The 13405-nt window shown below is 38.6% G+C and overlaps 1 protein-coding gene across 4 annotated transcripts in view; it reads right to left on the bottom strand.

The window, feature by feature from the left end:
• SUMF1 (sulfatase modifying factor 1) overlaps nucleotides 1-13405 on the bottom strand; it is a 92803-nt gene that overhangs the window by 13821 nt on the left and 65577 nt on the right. For 3 of the 4 annotated variants that reach the window (XM_081528219.1, XM_081528222.1, XM_081528221.1), the window contains one exon: nucleotides 2889-2948. The exons of the other annotated variant lie outside the window; for it this stretch is intronic. In XM_081528219.1, the coding sequence (XP_081384345.1) occupies nucleotides 2889-2948 (60 nt within the window). The remainder of the gene's footprint in view (nucleotides 1-2888; nucleotides 2949-13405) is intronic. 4 annotated transcript variants of the gene reach the window in all.

Below are 13405 nucleotides of genomic sequence, written 5' to 3'. Positions count from 1 at the left end.
AATGCTCAAACTACCGCACAATTGCACTCATCTCACATGCTAGTAAGTGATGCTTAAAATTCTCCATGCCAGTCTTCAGCAATACATGAACCGTGAATTTCCAAATGTTCAAGCTGGATTTAGAAAAGGCAGAGGAACCAGAGATCAAATTGCCAACATCTGCTGGATCATTGAAAAAGCAAGAGAGTTCCAGAGAAACATCTATTTCTGCTTCATTGACTATGCCAAAGCCTTTGACTGTGTGGATCACAATAAACTGTGGAAAATTTCTCAAGAGATGGGAATACCAGACCACCTTACCTGCCTCTTGAGAAACCTGTATGCAGGTCAGGAAGCAACAGTTAGAACTGGACATGGAACAACAGACTGGTTCCAAATAGGAAAAGGAGTACATCAAGGCTATATATTGTCACCCTGCTTATTTAATTTATATGCAGAGTACATCATGAGAAACGCTGGGCTGGAGGAAGCACAAGCTGCAATTAAGATTGCCGGGAGAAATATCAATAACCTCAGATATGCAGATAACACCACCCTTATGGCAGAAAGTGAGAAGAACTAAAGAGCCTCTTGATGAAAGTGAAAGAGGAGAGTGAAAAAGTTGGCTTAAAGCTCAACATTCAGAAAATTAAGATCCTGACATCTGGTCCCATCACTTCATGGCAGATAGATGGGGAAAACAGTGGAAACAGTATCAGACTTTATTTTTCTGGGCTCCAAGATCACTGCAGATGGTGACTGCAGCTATAAAATTAAAAGACGCTTACTCCTTGGAAGGAAAGGTCTGACCAACCTAGACAGCATATTAAAAATCAGAGACATTACTTTGCCATCAAAGGTCCCTCTAGTGAAGGCTATGGTTTTTCCAGTAGTCATGTATGGATGTGAGAGTTGGACTAGAAAGAAAGCTGAGTGCTGAAGAATTGATGTTTTTGAACTGTGGTGTTGGAAAAGACTCTTGAGAGTCCCTTGGCCTGCAAGGGGATCCAACCAGTCCATCCTAAGGATATCAGTCCTGGGTGTTCATTGGAAGGACTGATGTTGAAGCTGAAACTCCAATACTTTGGCCACCTGATGCGAAGAGCTGACTCATTGGAAAAGACCCTGATGCTGGGAAAGATTGAGGGGAGAAGGAGAAGGGGACGACAAAGGATGAGATGGTTGGATGGCATCACCAACTCGATGGACATGGGTTTGGGTGGACTCTGGGAGTTGCTGATGGACAGGGAGGCCTGGCGTGCTGAGGTTCATGGGGTCGCAAAGAGTCGGACACAACTGAGTGACTGAATTGAACTGAAGAAGCTTATAAAAATTTAAAACATTTAAAATAAGCAAGCAAAATGACATGATAAAGTAGACACATTTATATATATGGCACTGGAATATTGTGGTGTTCATACTTGAAATGTTTTTTACAAGTTTCATTTTTTCCACTTATCTGTGAAGAAAAAATCTTTTGGTCCTTAATTCTTATAGAGTAAATGGATTATCAATTAAGAAAAGTGCCATATGTCAGAGACATAACTGGTGGTAACTAGAGTTTTGAACTACTGCTGTGCAAAAAGAGATTCACCTGTTTTTCATGTAAGTCTGGTTCCCCAGCAAGAGGATTCAGATACACCTGCAGTAACAGCTTGAATCAGAGGAAAAAAATCTGGGACTACAGACAGATGGGTATAGGAACATTTTAAACTACTCGAATGACCTAGGGCGATGCTTTTTATTTAAAATTAAAATTAGAATTTTAGGATAAATTTGTCTACATCTTGTTATAAAGGTAGGTGTAAAGCATAGTTTGAATCAATTCTATGAAATTCCATCTAAATGATTATATTAAAAATTCTAAGAAATGCAGAAGACACACACACCTATGAACTCTCTTATACACATAATTTAAAGAGAGTCTTTTTAGGCCAGTGGTTCCCAAACTTTGATGTATGTTATGATCATCTCGAGAGCTTTAAAATCCTGATGCCCAGGTCATAATACAGAAAAATCAAATCAGGATGAGGTGAGTGAGGAAACAGGCGTCAGTACTTTTTATAGATCCCAGATGATTCTAATGTGCAATAAAGTTTAAGAACCATTATTTTAAGGCAAAGTTTGACAATGCCTCCATTATCAAATTAATAACTTAATTTGGAGCCATTACAGAGTATTTTAAGTCTCTAACTGCCTAGACTGACTGAATTATCATAGGATGCTTCTTGGAGGAACAATCTGCGAAATGCCATCTTTGCATAGGGATAGAAAGACAGAAGTTGAAGTGCTGGAGACACTAAAAATACATGATTTAAAGAAAAAAAGGGAGAGGCGTGCTATTCAATTTCTGAACTCCTTAAAAAAGGCTACTCAAGAAACACTGAGTCACTTCTACTAGCCAAGAACAACTGTCTCTGACACTGACATTACAGCCCAAAGAGAAAAAGCATTCTCTGAGATTAATGTTTATTCTACAAACACATTCTATATACCAAGAACACTTGGGATGTTTCCATTTCAATATACCACAATCTACCCTCCATCTATAATTCTTACCTTAATAGCAATAGAGAAGCCAAAAAAATTACTGGAGCCTCAAATAAATTAAGAGTGTGGTTACAGACTTCCATGCTGGAAAAAGTATACAGTCCACCCAGATTCATGGGACAACCAAGGTCTCTTAGAGGGTCACAACAGAACAGATGGAATATGGTTGACAACAGACCACTTATAACCTCTGCTTCTTGCATCTCTTATTGCCATGCCTGTGCCCAAACTTCTTTTTTTTCTTGCTTTGATGGAGATGTATTAATAGACATGGATGGGACGGTTGGGGGTTAATGATTACAATGGACGCATAAACCTGCTGTTAGAACACCAAAACAGAGGTTAGTAATTCAACTTACCTTATGGCACATGTAGGATCCACCTTTCTTCACCCGGTCTTTCCCAGAAGGGGGGCCTTTCTGTGGATGAAAAGAAGAGAACTCATTAGTTCAGATAGTACAGCTGCCCCTCCAAGGTCAGAGAGAGACAGAGAGTGTGTTAATCCCTCAGTCATGTATGACTTTTTGCAACACCACGGACTGTAATCCACCACCAGGGTCCCCTCTATCCATGGGAATTCTCCAGGCAAGAATACTGGAGTGGGTAGCCATTCCCTTCTCCATCTGCAGTCAGAGCATTTATTTTAATCCAGCCAGCTCTCTCATAGTTGCCTAAGTGGGGCACATGCTTTTCTGTCCCTAGGTCTTGCATCTGCACCCATGCACCTTCTCGAATGCCTTCCAAATCCTGTATCCTCTGAGGTCCAGCTCAAGTTCCCACTCTTCGGTGAACTCTGTGACTACCTTAAGCAACCCAAACCCCACAGTGTTTCCTTCCTAGATGACTAATAGGCTGCCTGGCAACATCTCCTACATCAGCTTCTCATGCTGACAGGCAAATTTATCCTGCATTATAACTGGCCTGCAGACCTAGACTGGCAAGCCTCTTTGAATTATGTTTTTAAAATCCTACTGTGCAACACCTTATAAACCCTTTCTGAGCTGGATAAATAGATATAATTATTCTCTCTAAAAATATTTTAGGTCAGGTTTACTGAGGTATAATTTATATAAACTTATACTTTTACAACATTTAAATCCACACTTCTAATGAGTTTTGACAAATGTATAATCATATGACCACCATCACAATCAAGACAGAGAAAGTCTTCACAAACATTTATATAGTGCTTATTACGAACCAAGTAGGGCTCTAAGTATTTTACAAGTATTAACTCATGTGATTTCTACAACAACTCTGAGATTAAACAAGTGCCAGAATGAGAATTCACCATGAGACAGCCTGGTTCCAGAGCTTAGAGACCAAGAGTATAGGAAACTGAATGGTGGCTACCACTATAAGGAGAACTGAAGCCAGAAAGAGCAAGCCAAGATGTAAGACTATTTCTTCTAAGGAGGGCTTTGGAAAAAAAAAAAAAAAAAACTGCAATAGAAATGAATGCTGTAAAGTTTTAGTTGCCAGGGTCAAAAGCCTCATGATTAGGTTAGCCATGCAAAGAGTATCTGAAAGCTACCAGTAAAGTCCTACAAACCAGAACCACATCTGGGAAGTCTGAGAGGGATAAGAGTTTTTTGCTTTTCCTTTGTTATGTAAAAAGTCAACCAATCATACAGCTGCCTGCTCTTTGTTTACTGAAAATAAGAGAAGGCTGAACAGTGCTTCTTATCTCAGTTTTCTTTTTTCTTTCAAAGTATGAGTTGCTCAGTTGTGTTCAACTCTTTTCATCCTCATGGACTGTAGCCCACCAGGCTCCTCTGCCCATGGGATTCTCCAGGCAAGAATACAGGAGTGGGTTTGCCATTCCCTTCTCCAGGGGATCTTCCCGACTCAGGGATCGAAACCAGGTCTCCTGCATTGCAGGCGGATTCTTTCCTGTGTGAGCCAACATGGAATCTGAGTTTTCCTTTTCCTTGTCAAAGGCCTAGATGTAAGTGGCAGAATCTAAAAGAACCATGTTTTCTCCAAGCATAGTTAACATGCTCATTGGAAAACAGTATGTTAATATTTTCCAAGAAAACAACTTGTGAGCAGAACTTCATGTTTTCTTAAAAGCATTTTCAGGTACTTAAAAACTGTCAAAGACCAAGCCACTGGCTATCCTACATTTCACTGCAAGACCAAAGTTATTTCCATGCCCTTAACTGCTTTATGTTACACTATTAAACTTTTATAGATTACAAATGGGCAAGGTATAAATGAGAAGAACTACATCTGAAAATAATGACTTCACACCACAGCATCCTTTCCAGGAATATCTGGAATCTGACAGCCATTAAAACAGAATCTGCTTGGTGAGTTCATTATTGTATAAAGGTAGCATAATCACCCAGAATTCACCAAAGCAGAGATAAAAGCATTTATAACTGTGCCGTTATCCCACAGAATGGCCACTCTCTCCTACATTAAATTTCTTGCTTGAGGATTCTTGCATTGCACTGCTTCGGGTAGTTCTCTGCATGCTGGGTTATAATGTACCAAATGACAGCCTAAATTCTGATTAAAGTCTCTCACAGTATATGCTGGCATGCAAGATTCAATTCTTTTATCAAGTTAGATCCAAGAACAAGAAGGAGCTGATTTGCTAACAGGAAGGAGTGAGAACAAAATAGTTCCCTTTCATCACCATCTCATATGAACCAAATCTTCAATCAATAAAAATGACATTAAACAAAGTGACACACAAGTCCTAATGAGTCACCCCAGGCTGATAAGACCACAGCCGTTAACACAGTCCTCTAGGTAACTGCTCAGCCAATCCTTATAAATAAATAAAACTATTTTTTCCAGAAAACATGATGCAGGATTATAGGATTAGCTACATCTGTTTGAAATGCTTACCACTTTGCAAAACAAACAAACAGAAAAATTACTAGCAGAGTGTAATGAGTTGAATAGTGCCCTCTCCCTCAAGTTCATGGTCACCCAAAGCCTCAGCATATGACCAAATTTGGAAATAGAGTGTGCACATTTGTAAATTTTGTGTTAGTTAAAATGAGGTCACATTGGATTACGGTGCGCTCTAAATCCAGTGACTGGTGTCCTTGTAACAGGAAGAAAGGACACAGAGAAGGTCATGTGAAGATGTAGGCAGAGACTGGAGTGATGTAGCTACAAGCCAAAGAATGCCAAGGGTTCCAGGGAACTGCCAGAAGCTAGGAATAGACAAGGAAGGATTCTAGAGACTCTGAAGGGAATGTGGCCCTACCAGGACCTTGGTCTCAGACTTCTAGCCGTCAAAACTGTGAGAGAATAAACTTTTGTTTTTTCAAGCCACCAAGTTTGTGGTAATTTGTTACAGCAGCCCTAGGAAACTAATATAAGGGGGAAATGCCTCCATTTCTTTTTGCTGAAGAAAGAATCAATCAATCAAAATTAACATCATCTCTCATGGTCAAGTCTGTTATTGTTTAGTCGCTAAGTAGTGTCTGATTCTTTCTCAACCCCTGGACTGTAGCCCACCAGGCTCTTCTGTCCATGGAATTCTCCAGGAGAGAATACTGGAGTGGGCTATCATTTCCCTCTCCAGGGGAATTGTCCCAGACCAGGGATCGAACCCAGGTCTCCTGCATCGAAGATGGATTTCTTACCACTGAGTCACCAGGGAAGCAAGTTAAAACAACTTAAAGGAGCTACGTAGTGTCTGAATACCTCACCTTTTTGCCTACATACCTGGTAAGAACAGAGGCTGCCGTGCCCACATGTATTCAAGAATCTAAGTAAAAATACACATTGAACACAGAGATTTTGCTCAGAAACAGATAAGAACCCATGTGAAAGCTGATGATGGTGTTGAGTTCTTCTATATCTTTGCTGATTTTCTATCTAGTTATACTATCAATCACTGAGAAAGGAGCATTATCATCTCCACTTAAAACTGCAGGTTAGTCTATTTTTCCTTTCAATTTTATCAGTTCTTGCTTCATATGTTTCAGCTCTTTTCACTGGGGCATGCATATTTAGTATTATTACGTCCTCTTGGTGGATTGATCATTTTATCATCAAACAATGTCCTTCCCTGACTCTGGTGATTTTCTTTGCTTTGAAGTCTACTTTATATGACATTAAAATAGCCATTCCATGGGCTTCCCTGGTGGCTCAGAGGATAAAATAGCCATTCCTGCTGTTTTCTGATTAATGTTTACATAAAACATCTTTTCCCATCATTTTGTTTTCAATCTATTTTATCATTGTGTTTGAAGTGAGTTTTTTGTAGAACTGTATACAGTTAGGTTATGTTTCTTAATCCACATTGCCAATGGGCCTTTTAATATTTAGACCATTGTGCATTCAATGAACTTATTGATATTTTAGGACTTAAGACTGTCATTTTGTTGTTGCTTTTGTCTGTTCTCTACTTTTTGTTTTCTTTTTTCTGCCTTCCTGTGGCAGAAAGATTTCTCTAAAGAAATTCATTTTTATTCACTAACAATCCTTAATCACAGTTTTACAAACATATTTAATATATGTATATTCATTAAACATATAACTTAAATATATATTATATAGTATACCTTACTATACAAGTATTAAATATATATAATACTTTATTTATACATATATAAAACTGTGATAAGATATAAAATATTAGTCTACTGGTATTATTTTACCAATTCCAGTGAAGTACAGAAAATTTACCTCCCTTTATATCTGTTTAGCTTCCCCTGTTTATAACTGCATTAAATACTTCTTCCAAACATATTTAGAAACACATCAACATCATAATTTCTGCTTCAACCATCAAACAGAACTTAGAAATCTTGAGAGGACAGCCTACTATATGTACTCATATTTTTCCTACTATGTTCTTTCTCCCATCCTGAAGTTCAAAGGTTCTTTCTTAAATCATTTCCTTTCTGTTTAGGGAACTTCCTTTAGACGTTCATTTAGGATAGGTCTCCTGATGACAGATTCTGTAGTTTTCCTTCATTTGAAAATGTCTTGGACATGGAAGCAACCTAGATGTCCATCAGCAGACGAATGGATAAGGAAGCTGTGGTACATATACACAATGGAATATTACTCAGCCATTAAAAAAATACATTTGAATCGGTTCTACTGAGATGGATGAAACTGGAGCCCATTATACAGAGTGAAGTAAGCCAGAAAGAAAAACAACAATACAGTATACTAATGCACATATATGGAATTTGAAAGATGGTAACGATAACCCTATATGCGAGACAGAATAAGAGACACAGATGCATGGAACAATTTTATGGACTCTGAGGGAGAAGGTGAGGGTGGGACGTTCTGGGAGAATAGCATTGAAATGTGTATATTATCATATGTGAAACAGAACACCATTCCATGTTCGATGCATGAGACAAGGGCTCAGGGCCGGGGCAATGGGATGACCCAGAGGGATGGGATGGGGAAGGAGGTGGGTGGGGGGTCCAGGAAGGGGAACACATGTAAACCCATGGCTGATTCATGTCAATGTATGGCAAAAACTATTACAATATTGTAAAGTAATTAGCCCCCAACTAAAATAAATAAATTTATAAAAAAAAAAAAAAAACTGAAACATTAAAGAATTTGAAATATTAAAAAAAAAAAAAAAAGAAAGAAAATGTCTTGATTTCCTCTTATTCCTAAAAGACACTTCACTAGATAAAGGATTCTGGGTTGGCAGTTTTCAACACATAAAAAATATCCTGTCCATAAGGAATATGGGGGCTTTCCTGGTGGCTCTGGGGTAAAGAATCCGCCTGCAACGCAGGAGACCCGAGTTCAATTCCTGGGTCAGGAAGATCCCCTGGAGCAGGGCATGGCAACCCACTCCAGTATTCTTGCCTGGAGAATCCCATGGACAGAGAAGACTGGTGGGCTGCAGTCCATAGCATCACAAAGAGTCACACACGATGAAGCGACTTAGCGTGTACCTTAAGGAATACAGGGGGAAAGTATCGCGTCACTTCTTCTGCCCTTTATTAGGATCTCTGATGAGAAACCCACACAGTGTCATTCACACTGGCTTATCCCCTACAGGTTAAGTGTTGATTTCCTTTGGCCGTTTTTAAGATTTTCTGTCTCTGGTTTTCAGAAGTTTAATTATGATATGTTTTGGTATGGATTTCTTTGGGATGATCCTATTTAATGTTCATTTAGCCTCTTGACTACAGATTTAAGTCTCCTCCCAAATTTATGAAGTTTTCAGCCATTATTTCTTTGGGTAATCTTTCACCTCATGCTCTTTCCCCTCTCCTCTGGGACTCCCAAGACAAAATTTTAGATGATCATTTTTAACAATCACAAAGTTCCCTGAGACATCATTTATTCATTTTGTATTTTCTCTCCAATATTTAGATTGAATAATTTGTTTTTGTTTCCAGTTCACTGATTTTCCCCCCCCTCTGTCCATTTCATTCTGCTGCTAAACCCATTCACAAAGATTTTATTTTGGTTATTCTATTTTTCAGTTCTAAAATTTGCCTTTAGTTCCCATTTATATTTTCTATTTCCTTTCTGAAGTTTCTATTCTCTTTTTTCACTTGTTTCAAACATGTTAGTATCTATTGACTGTCTTTCTTTCATCTAGTTTGGTGTCTCCCCTGTTCTTGTTATGACAATTCATTATTCAGTTGAAACCTGAATAATGTTTATATGTTACATGACTCTAGCTCTTTTTTCAAAATTATTGTACTACTGAGTTTCATTTTAACGTTTTAAATTATTTATTTATTTGTTTTTGGCTCTGCTGGGTCTTCATTGCTTTGTATGGGCTTCCACTCATCGTGGTGGCTTCTCCTGTTGTGCAGCACTGGGTGCACAGGTTTCAGCAGTTGTGGCTTGCATGCTCTAAAGCATGGACTCAGTGGTTGTGGCACACAGGTTTAGTTGCTTTGTGGCATGTGGGATTCTCCCAGACCAGAGATCAAATACATGTCCCCTGCGCTGGCAGGAGGATTCTTATCCACTGCACCACCAGGGATGAGGGTGCATGAGGTCCCTCTTGGCCTGTGCAGGCACAGGAGAACAGTTGTTTTTCTATGGTGCCTACATGGAGTAGGGTGGTTTAGTAAGTCTTAGACTGACTAGAAGTCTACTGTGTTTTTAGACGGTCTCCTACTTGCTCCTTTGGCTGGAGAGAGTAGGCTTTTCTTGAGACTTTGTTTACACCCCTTGGCATCTGGAGGTTGGTGGTTTCTTCAGCTCCAAGTCTGGGATATATGGGGCAAAAAGAAAAATCTATGGAACTCACCACCATGTCGTTCCTAGGGCCAAGGTCTGCAGTTACTCTGCCGTCTTTATATCTTTCAGGGACTTTTTATGCTCCTTTTCTAGATAGGGTCCAGAGTTTTAATCATATTTAGTAGGAAGAACAGGAAATCTATGTCTACTCCATTTTCCTAGAACCAAAGTCAGATTTCATTCACGTTCATTTTTTAAAGGATAGTTTTGCTAGATATAGAAGTCTTAGTTTGTTTCTTTTTTTCCCAGCCTCTCGACTATCTCACTCTACCATTTTCTGAATTCCATGGTTTCTGATGAGAAAACAGTCACTAATCACACTATTGTTGGCCTGTATGTGATAAGGTACTTTTATCCTGCTGTTTTCAATATTTTGTCCTTCAGCACTGTGACTATGACATGTCAAGGTAGTAGTTCTCATTTGTGTTTATCCTGGCTGAAGTTCACTGAAGTTCTTGGATTTGTAGATAATTTTCATCAAGTTTGGTATTTAGATAATTTTGCAAAAATGTTTTGTCCCTTTCTTGCTCCGTTCTCCAGCTGGGACTCCTATTATACATGTGTTAAAATCATGTTCAAATGTTTGATACCATCACGCAGGCCTCTGTTGATCAGTCTCAAGTTTTTTTTTCCCTCTCTATTCTTTGGTTTAGAAATTTTCTTAGCAATCCCACTGCTGGCCATACACACTAAGGAAACCAGACTTGAAAGAGACACGTGTACTCCAATGTTCATCGCAGCACTGTTTGTAATAGCCAGGACATGGAAGCAACCTAGATGCCCATCAGCAGATGAATGGATAAGGAGGCTATGGTACATATACACAATGCAATATTATTCAGCCATTAAAAAGAATACATTCGAATCAGTTCTAATGAGGTGGATGAAACTGGAGCCTATTATACAGAGTGAAGTAACCCAGAAAGAAAAACACCAATACAGTATACTAGCACATATATATGGTATTTAGTCAATCGGTAAAGATAACCCTGTATGCGAGACATCAAAAGAGACACAGATAAATAGAACAGTATTACGGACTCTACGGGAGACGGCAAGGGTGGGATGATATGGGAGAATGGCATAGAAGCATGTAAATTATCATATGTGAAACGAATCGCCAGTCCAGGTTCAATGCATGATACAGGGTGCTCGGAGCTGGTACACTGGGATGACCCGGAGGGATGGGATGGGGAGGGAGGTGGAAGGGGGGTTCTGGAGGGGGAAAACATGTACACCCATGGTGGATTCATGTCAATGTATGGCAAAACAAATACAATATTGAAAAGTTAAAAAATAGAAAATAAACTAATTAAACAAAAAAAAAAAAGAAATTTTCTTTTGACTTACCTTCAAATTCACTGATTCAGGCATCCTACCATTTCTAATTTGCTATCATGTTAACCCTTCATTTCAGTTATTATATTTTCCATTCACATGGTTCTTCTTTTATCTTTTCTGTTTGTCTGTTGTGAGTCTCTATTTGTTGATTCACATAGTATTTTCTACCAATTCTTGAATATATTTTCTCTTAGTCCTTTAACTATAATAGCTGCTTTTAAGTCTTTGTTAAATCCAGTATCTGTGCTTACTCAGTTTCTACTTAATCTTTTTCCCTGGTATTGATCAGTTTCCTGTTTGCATATTTATTGGTTTTTAGATGAAAACTAAACATTTTGATTACTTATATACACATACACATATATAGTGAAAATATTATTTGACTTTGCACTACTCTCTGTTCCCCTTTCCTGGTACAAATGACATCACAAACACCCGAGGAGAAAAACTGAAATTCACTATCTTCAATTTGACAGTGGCAGCTGGCCTGTATTTAACAACATCTGTGAGAAGACCTAGCAATTTGGTGGATATCTTAAAATACTAAATACAGTTTTCATCTACAGATTTGATACTGACTCAGATCAACCAATGATAATAATAATAACTTTGAAAAAGCAATGGACACCCAGTAAAGGATGAAATTAGGACAAAGTCAGGCCTATTTCTCAGAGTCTTCCTCCATTTCACTACATCCTATCCATCTGCTCAAGCAAGAATCCTGAGGAGTAATTCTTGATTCCTCCCTCTCCCTCACCCCCACATCCAGCTGGTCTGATGAGGTCTACCTCCAAAGCAGATCTCTAATGGATGGCAGCTATCATCTCCATAGTAACTACCCTGCTCCAAACCACCTGCTCCATGTTCCACCTGGACTATCACAACTGTCTCCTAAGAGGTCTTGCAACTTCCAAAATGGTACCCAATAGGAGTACAACGATATTTGTTAAATAAATAAAAACTATGCCATTGTGAAAGAAGCTAGACAAAAAAAAAAATAGGTACACACTGTACATTCCATTTATCTAGAACTCTAAAACATACAAAATACAAACTAATCTACTATGACAGAAAGCAGATCAGCAATCGCTTGAGTATTAGAGGCAGGAAGGGCAAAGTGGAGCCATTACCAAGGGCATAAGGAAATTTTGGGGTGATGGTATGTTCACTATCTATACTACGGTGGTTTCATGGATACGTGTGTATATATATTTATTTTTTGATCAGTATATACAGTTATACTCAGGTGGTACAGCAGTAAAGAATCCACGTGCCAATGCAGGAGCATTGAGAGACAAAGGTTTGATCTTTGGGTCAAGAAGATCCCCTGGAGAAGGATACGACAACTCACTCCAGTATTCATGCCTGAAAAATTCCATGGACAGAGGAGCCTGGTGGGCTATAGTTCATGGGACTGCAAAAAGTCGGACATGATTGGGCATGGCACACACACATATAATTATTTATATATATAAACTGGTCAGATTGTACACTTTAAAAATGTACAATTTATGCAAATCATACCACATTAAAGCTATTTTAATGAAAATAAACAAACTTTTAAATGATAGTATTTTAAATAACTTATGAGATATGGAATTGACTTCAAATAATCCAGGGGAGGAGAGCAAGGATGAGTGGATGGAAATACAGATGAAACTAAATTAGCCATGAGCTGATAATTATTAAGTTTAGGTATGAAAGACATTGGGATTTAATATACCACTCTCTCAACTTCTGCATGTTTGAAATTTTCTATAATAAGAACAATTTTTAAGTTAAATAAGAGAAAGCATACACCAGAATAAGCTAAAAGAAGAAAAAACTTTCAGAGCCCCCAAATGTTAGGAGTCAAAAGTTTCCTCAGAAGTTTATTTATAGAGGGTTTGGAGTTTAAAAGGACAGGTTTCATTCTCCACCTTCTGACCCTGAGAAGCATGCATCTTCCCTTGAGAGCTAAGTCATCCTCACCCTGACTGGCTAAAAGCTGGGCTCTCTGCACACCTGACTTCTCATCAAGTCTTTAAGCTATCTTATCATCCAGGTTTCCACAGGCTTAATTTTGACATTCTCAAATTCAGGATTAAAGAAAAATGATCTTATTGCCGATTTGAAGCACTTCATGCATGTTAAAGCAATGCCCTTGTTACATCACCCAGGACTATAGCAATAGGCAGCTCAGAAACACACCAACAGGAGCAGTTTTTTTAACCTTTTGCTTCTAGTGTCTGCTTGTGTGTCTCTTGAAAGGAATTTCTTTCCAATCACCTCAACTGTTTTTCAAGAAAGGAACTCTGGGACTTCCCTAGTGGTCCAGCAGGTA

This window comes from Giraffa tippelskirchi, chromosome 9 (genome assembly GCF_054371585.1).
Source record: "Giraffa tippelskirchi isolate mGirTip1 chromosome 9, T2T-mGirTip1v1.2.pri, whole genome shotgun sequence".
Taxonomy (NCBI): domain Eukaryota; kingdom Metazoa; phylum Chordata; class Mammalia; order Artiodactyla; family Giraffidae; genus Giraffa; species Giraffa tippelskirchi.
The sequence above is the reverse complement of the archived record's forward strand: the minus strand, read 5'-3'. Positions and strand labels throughout refer to the sequence as shown.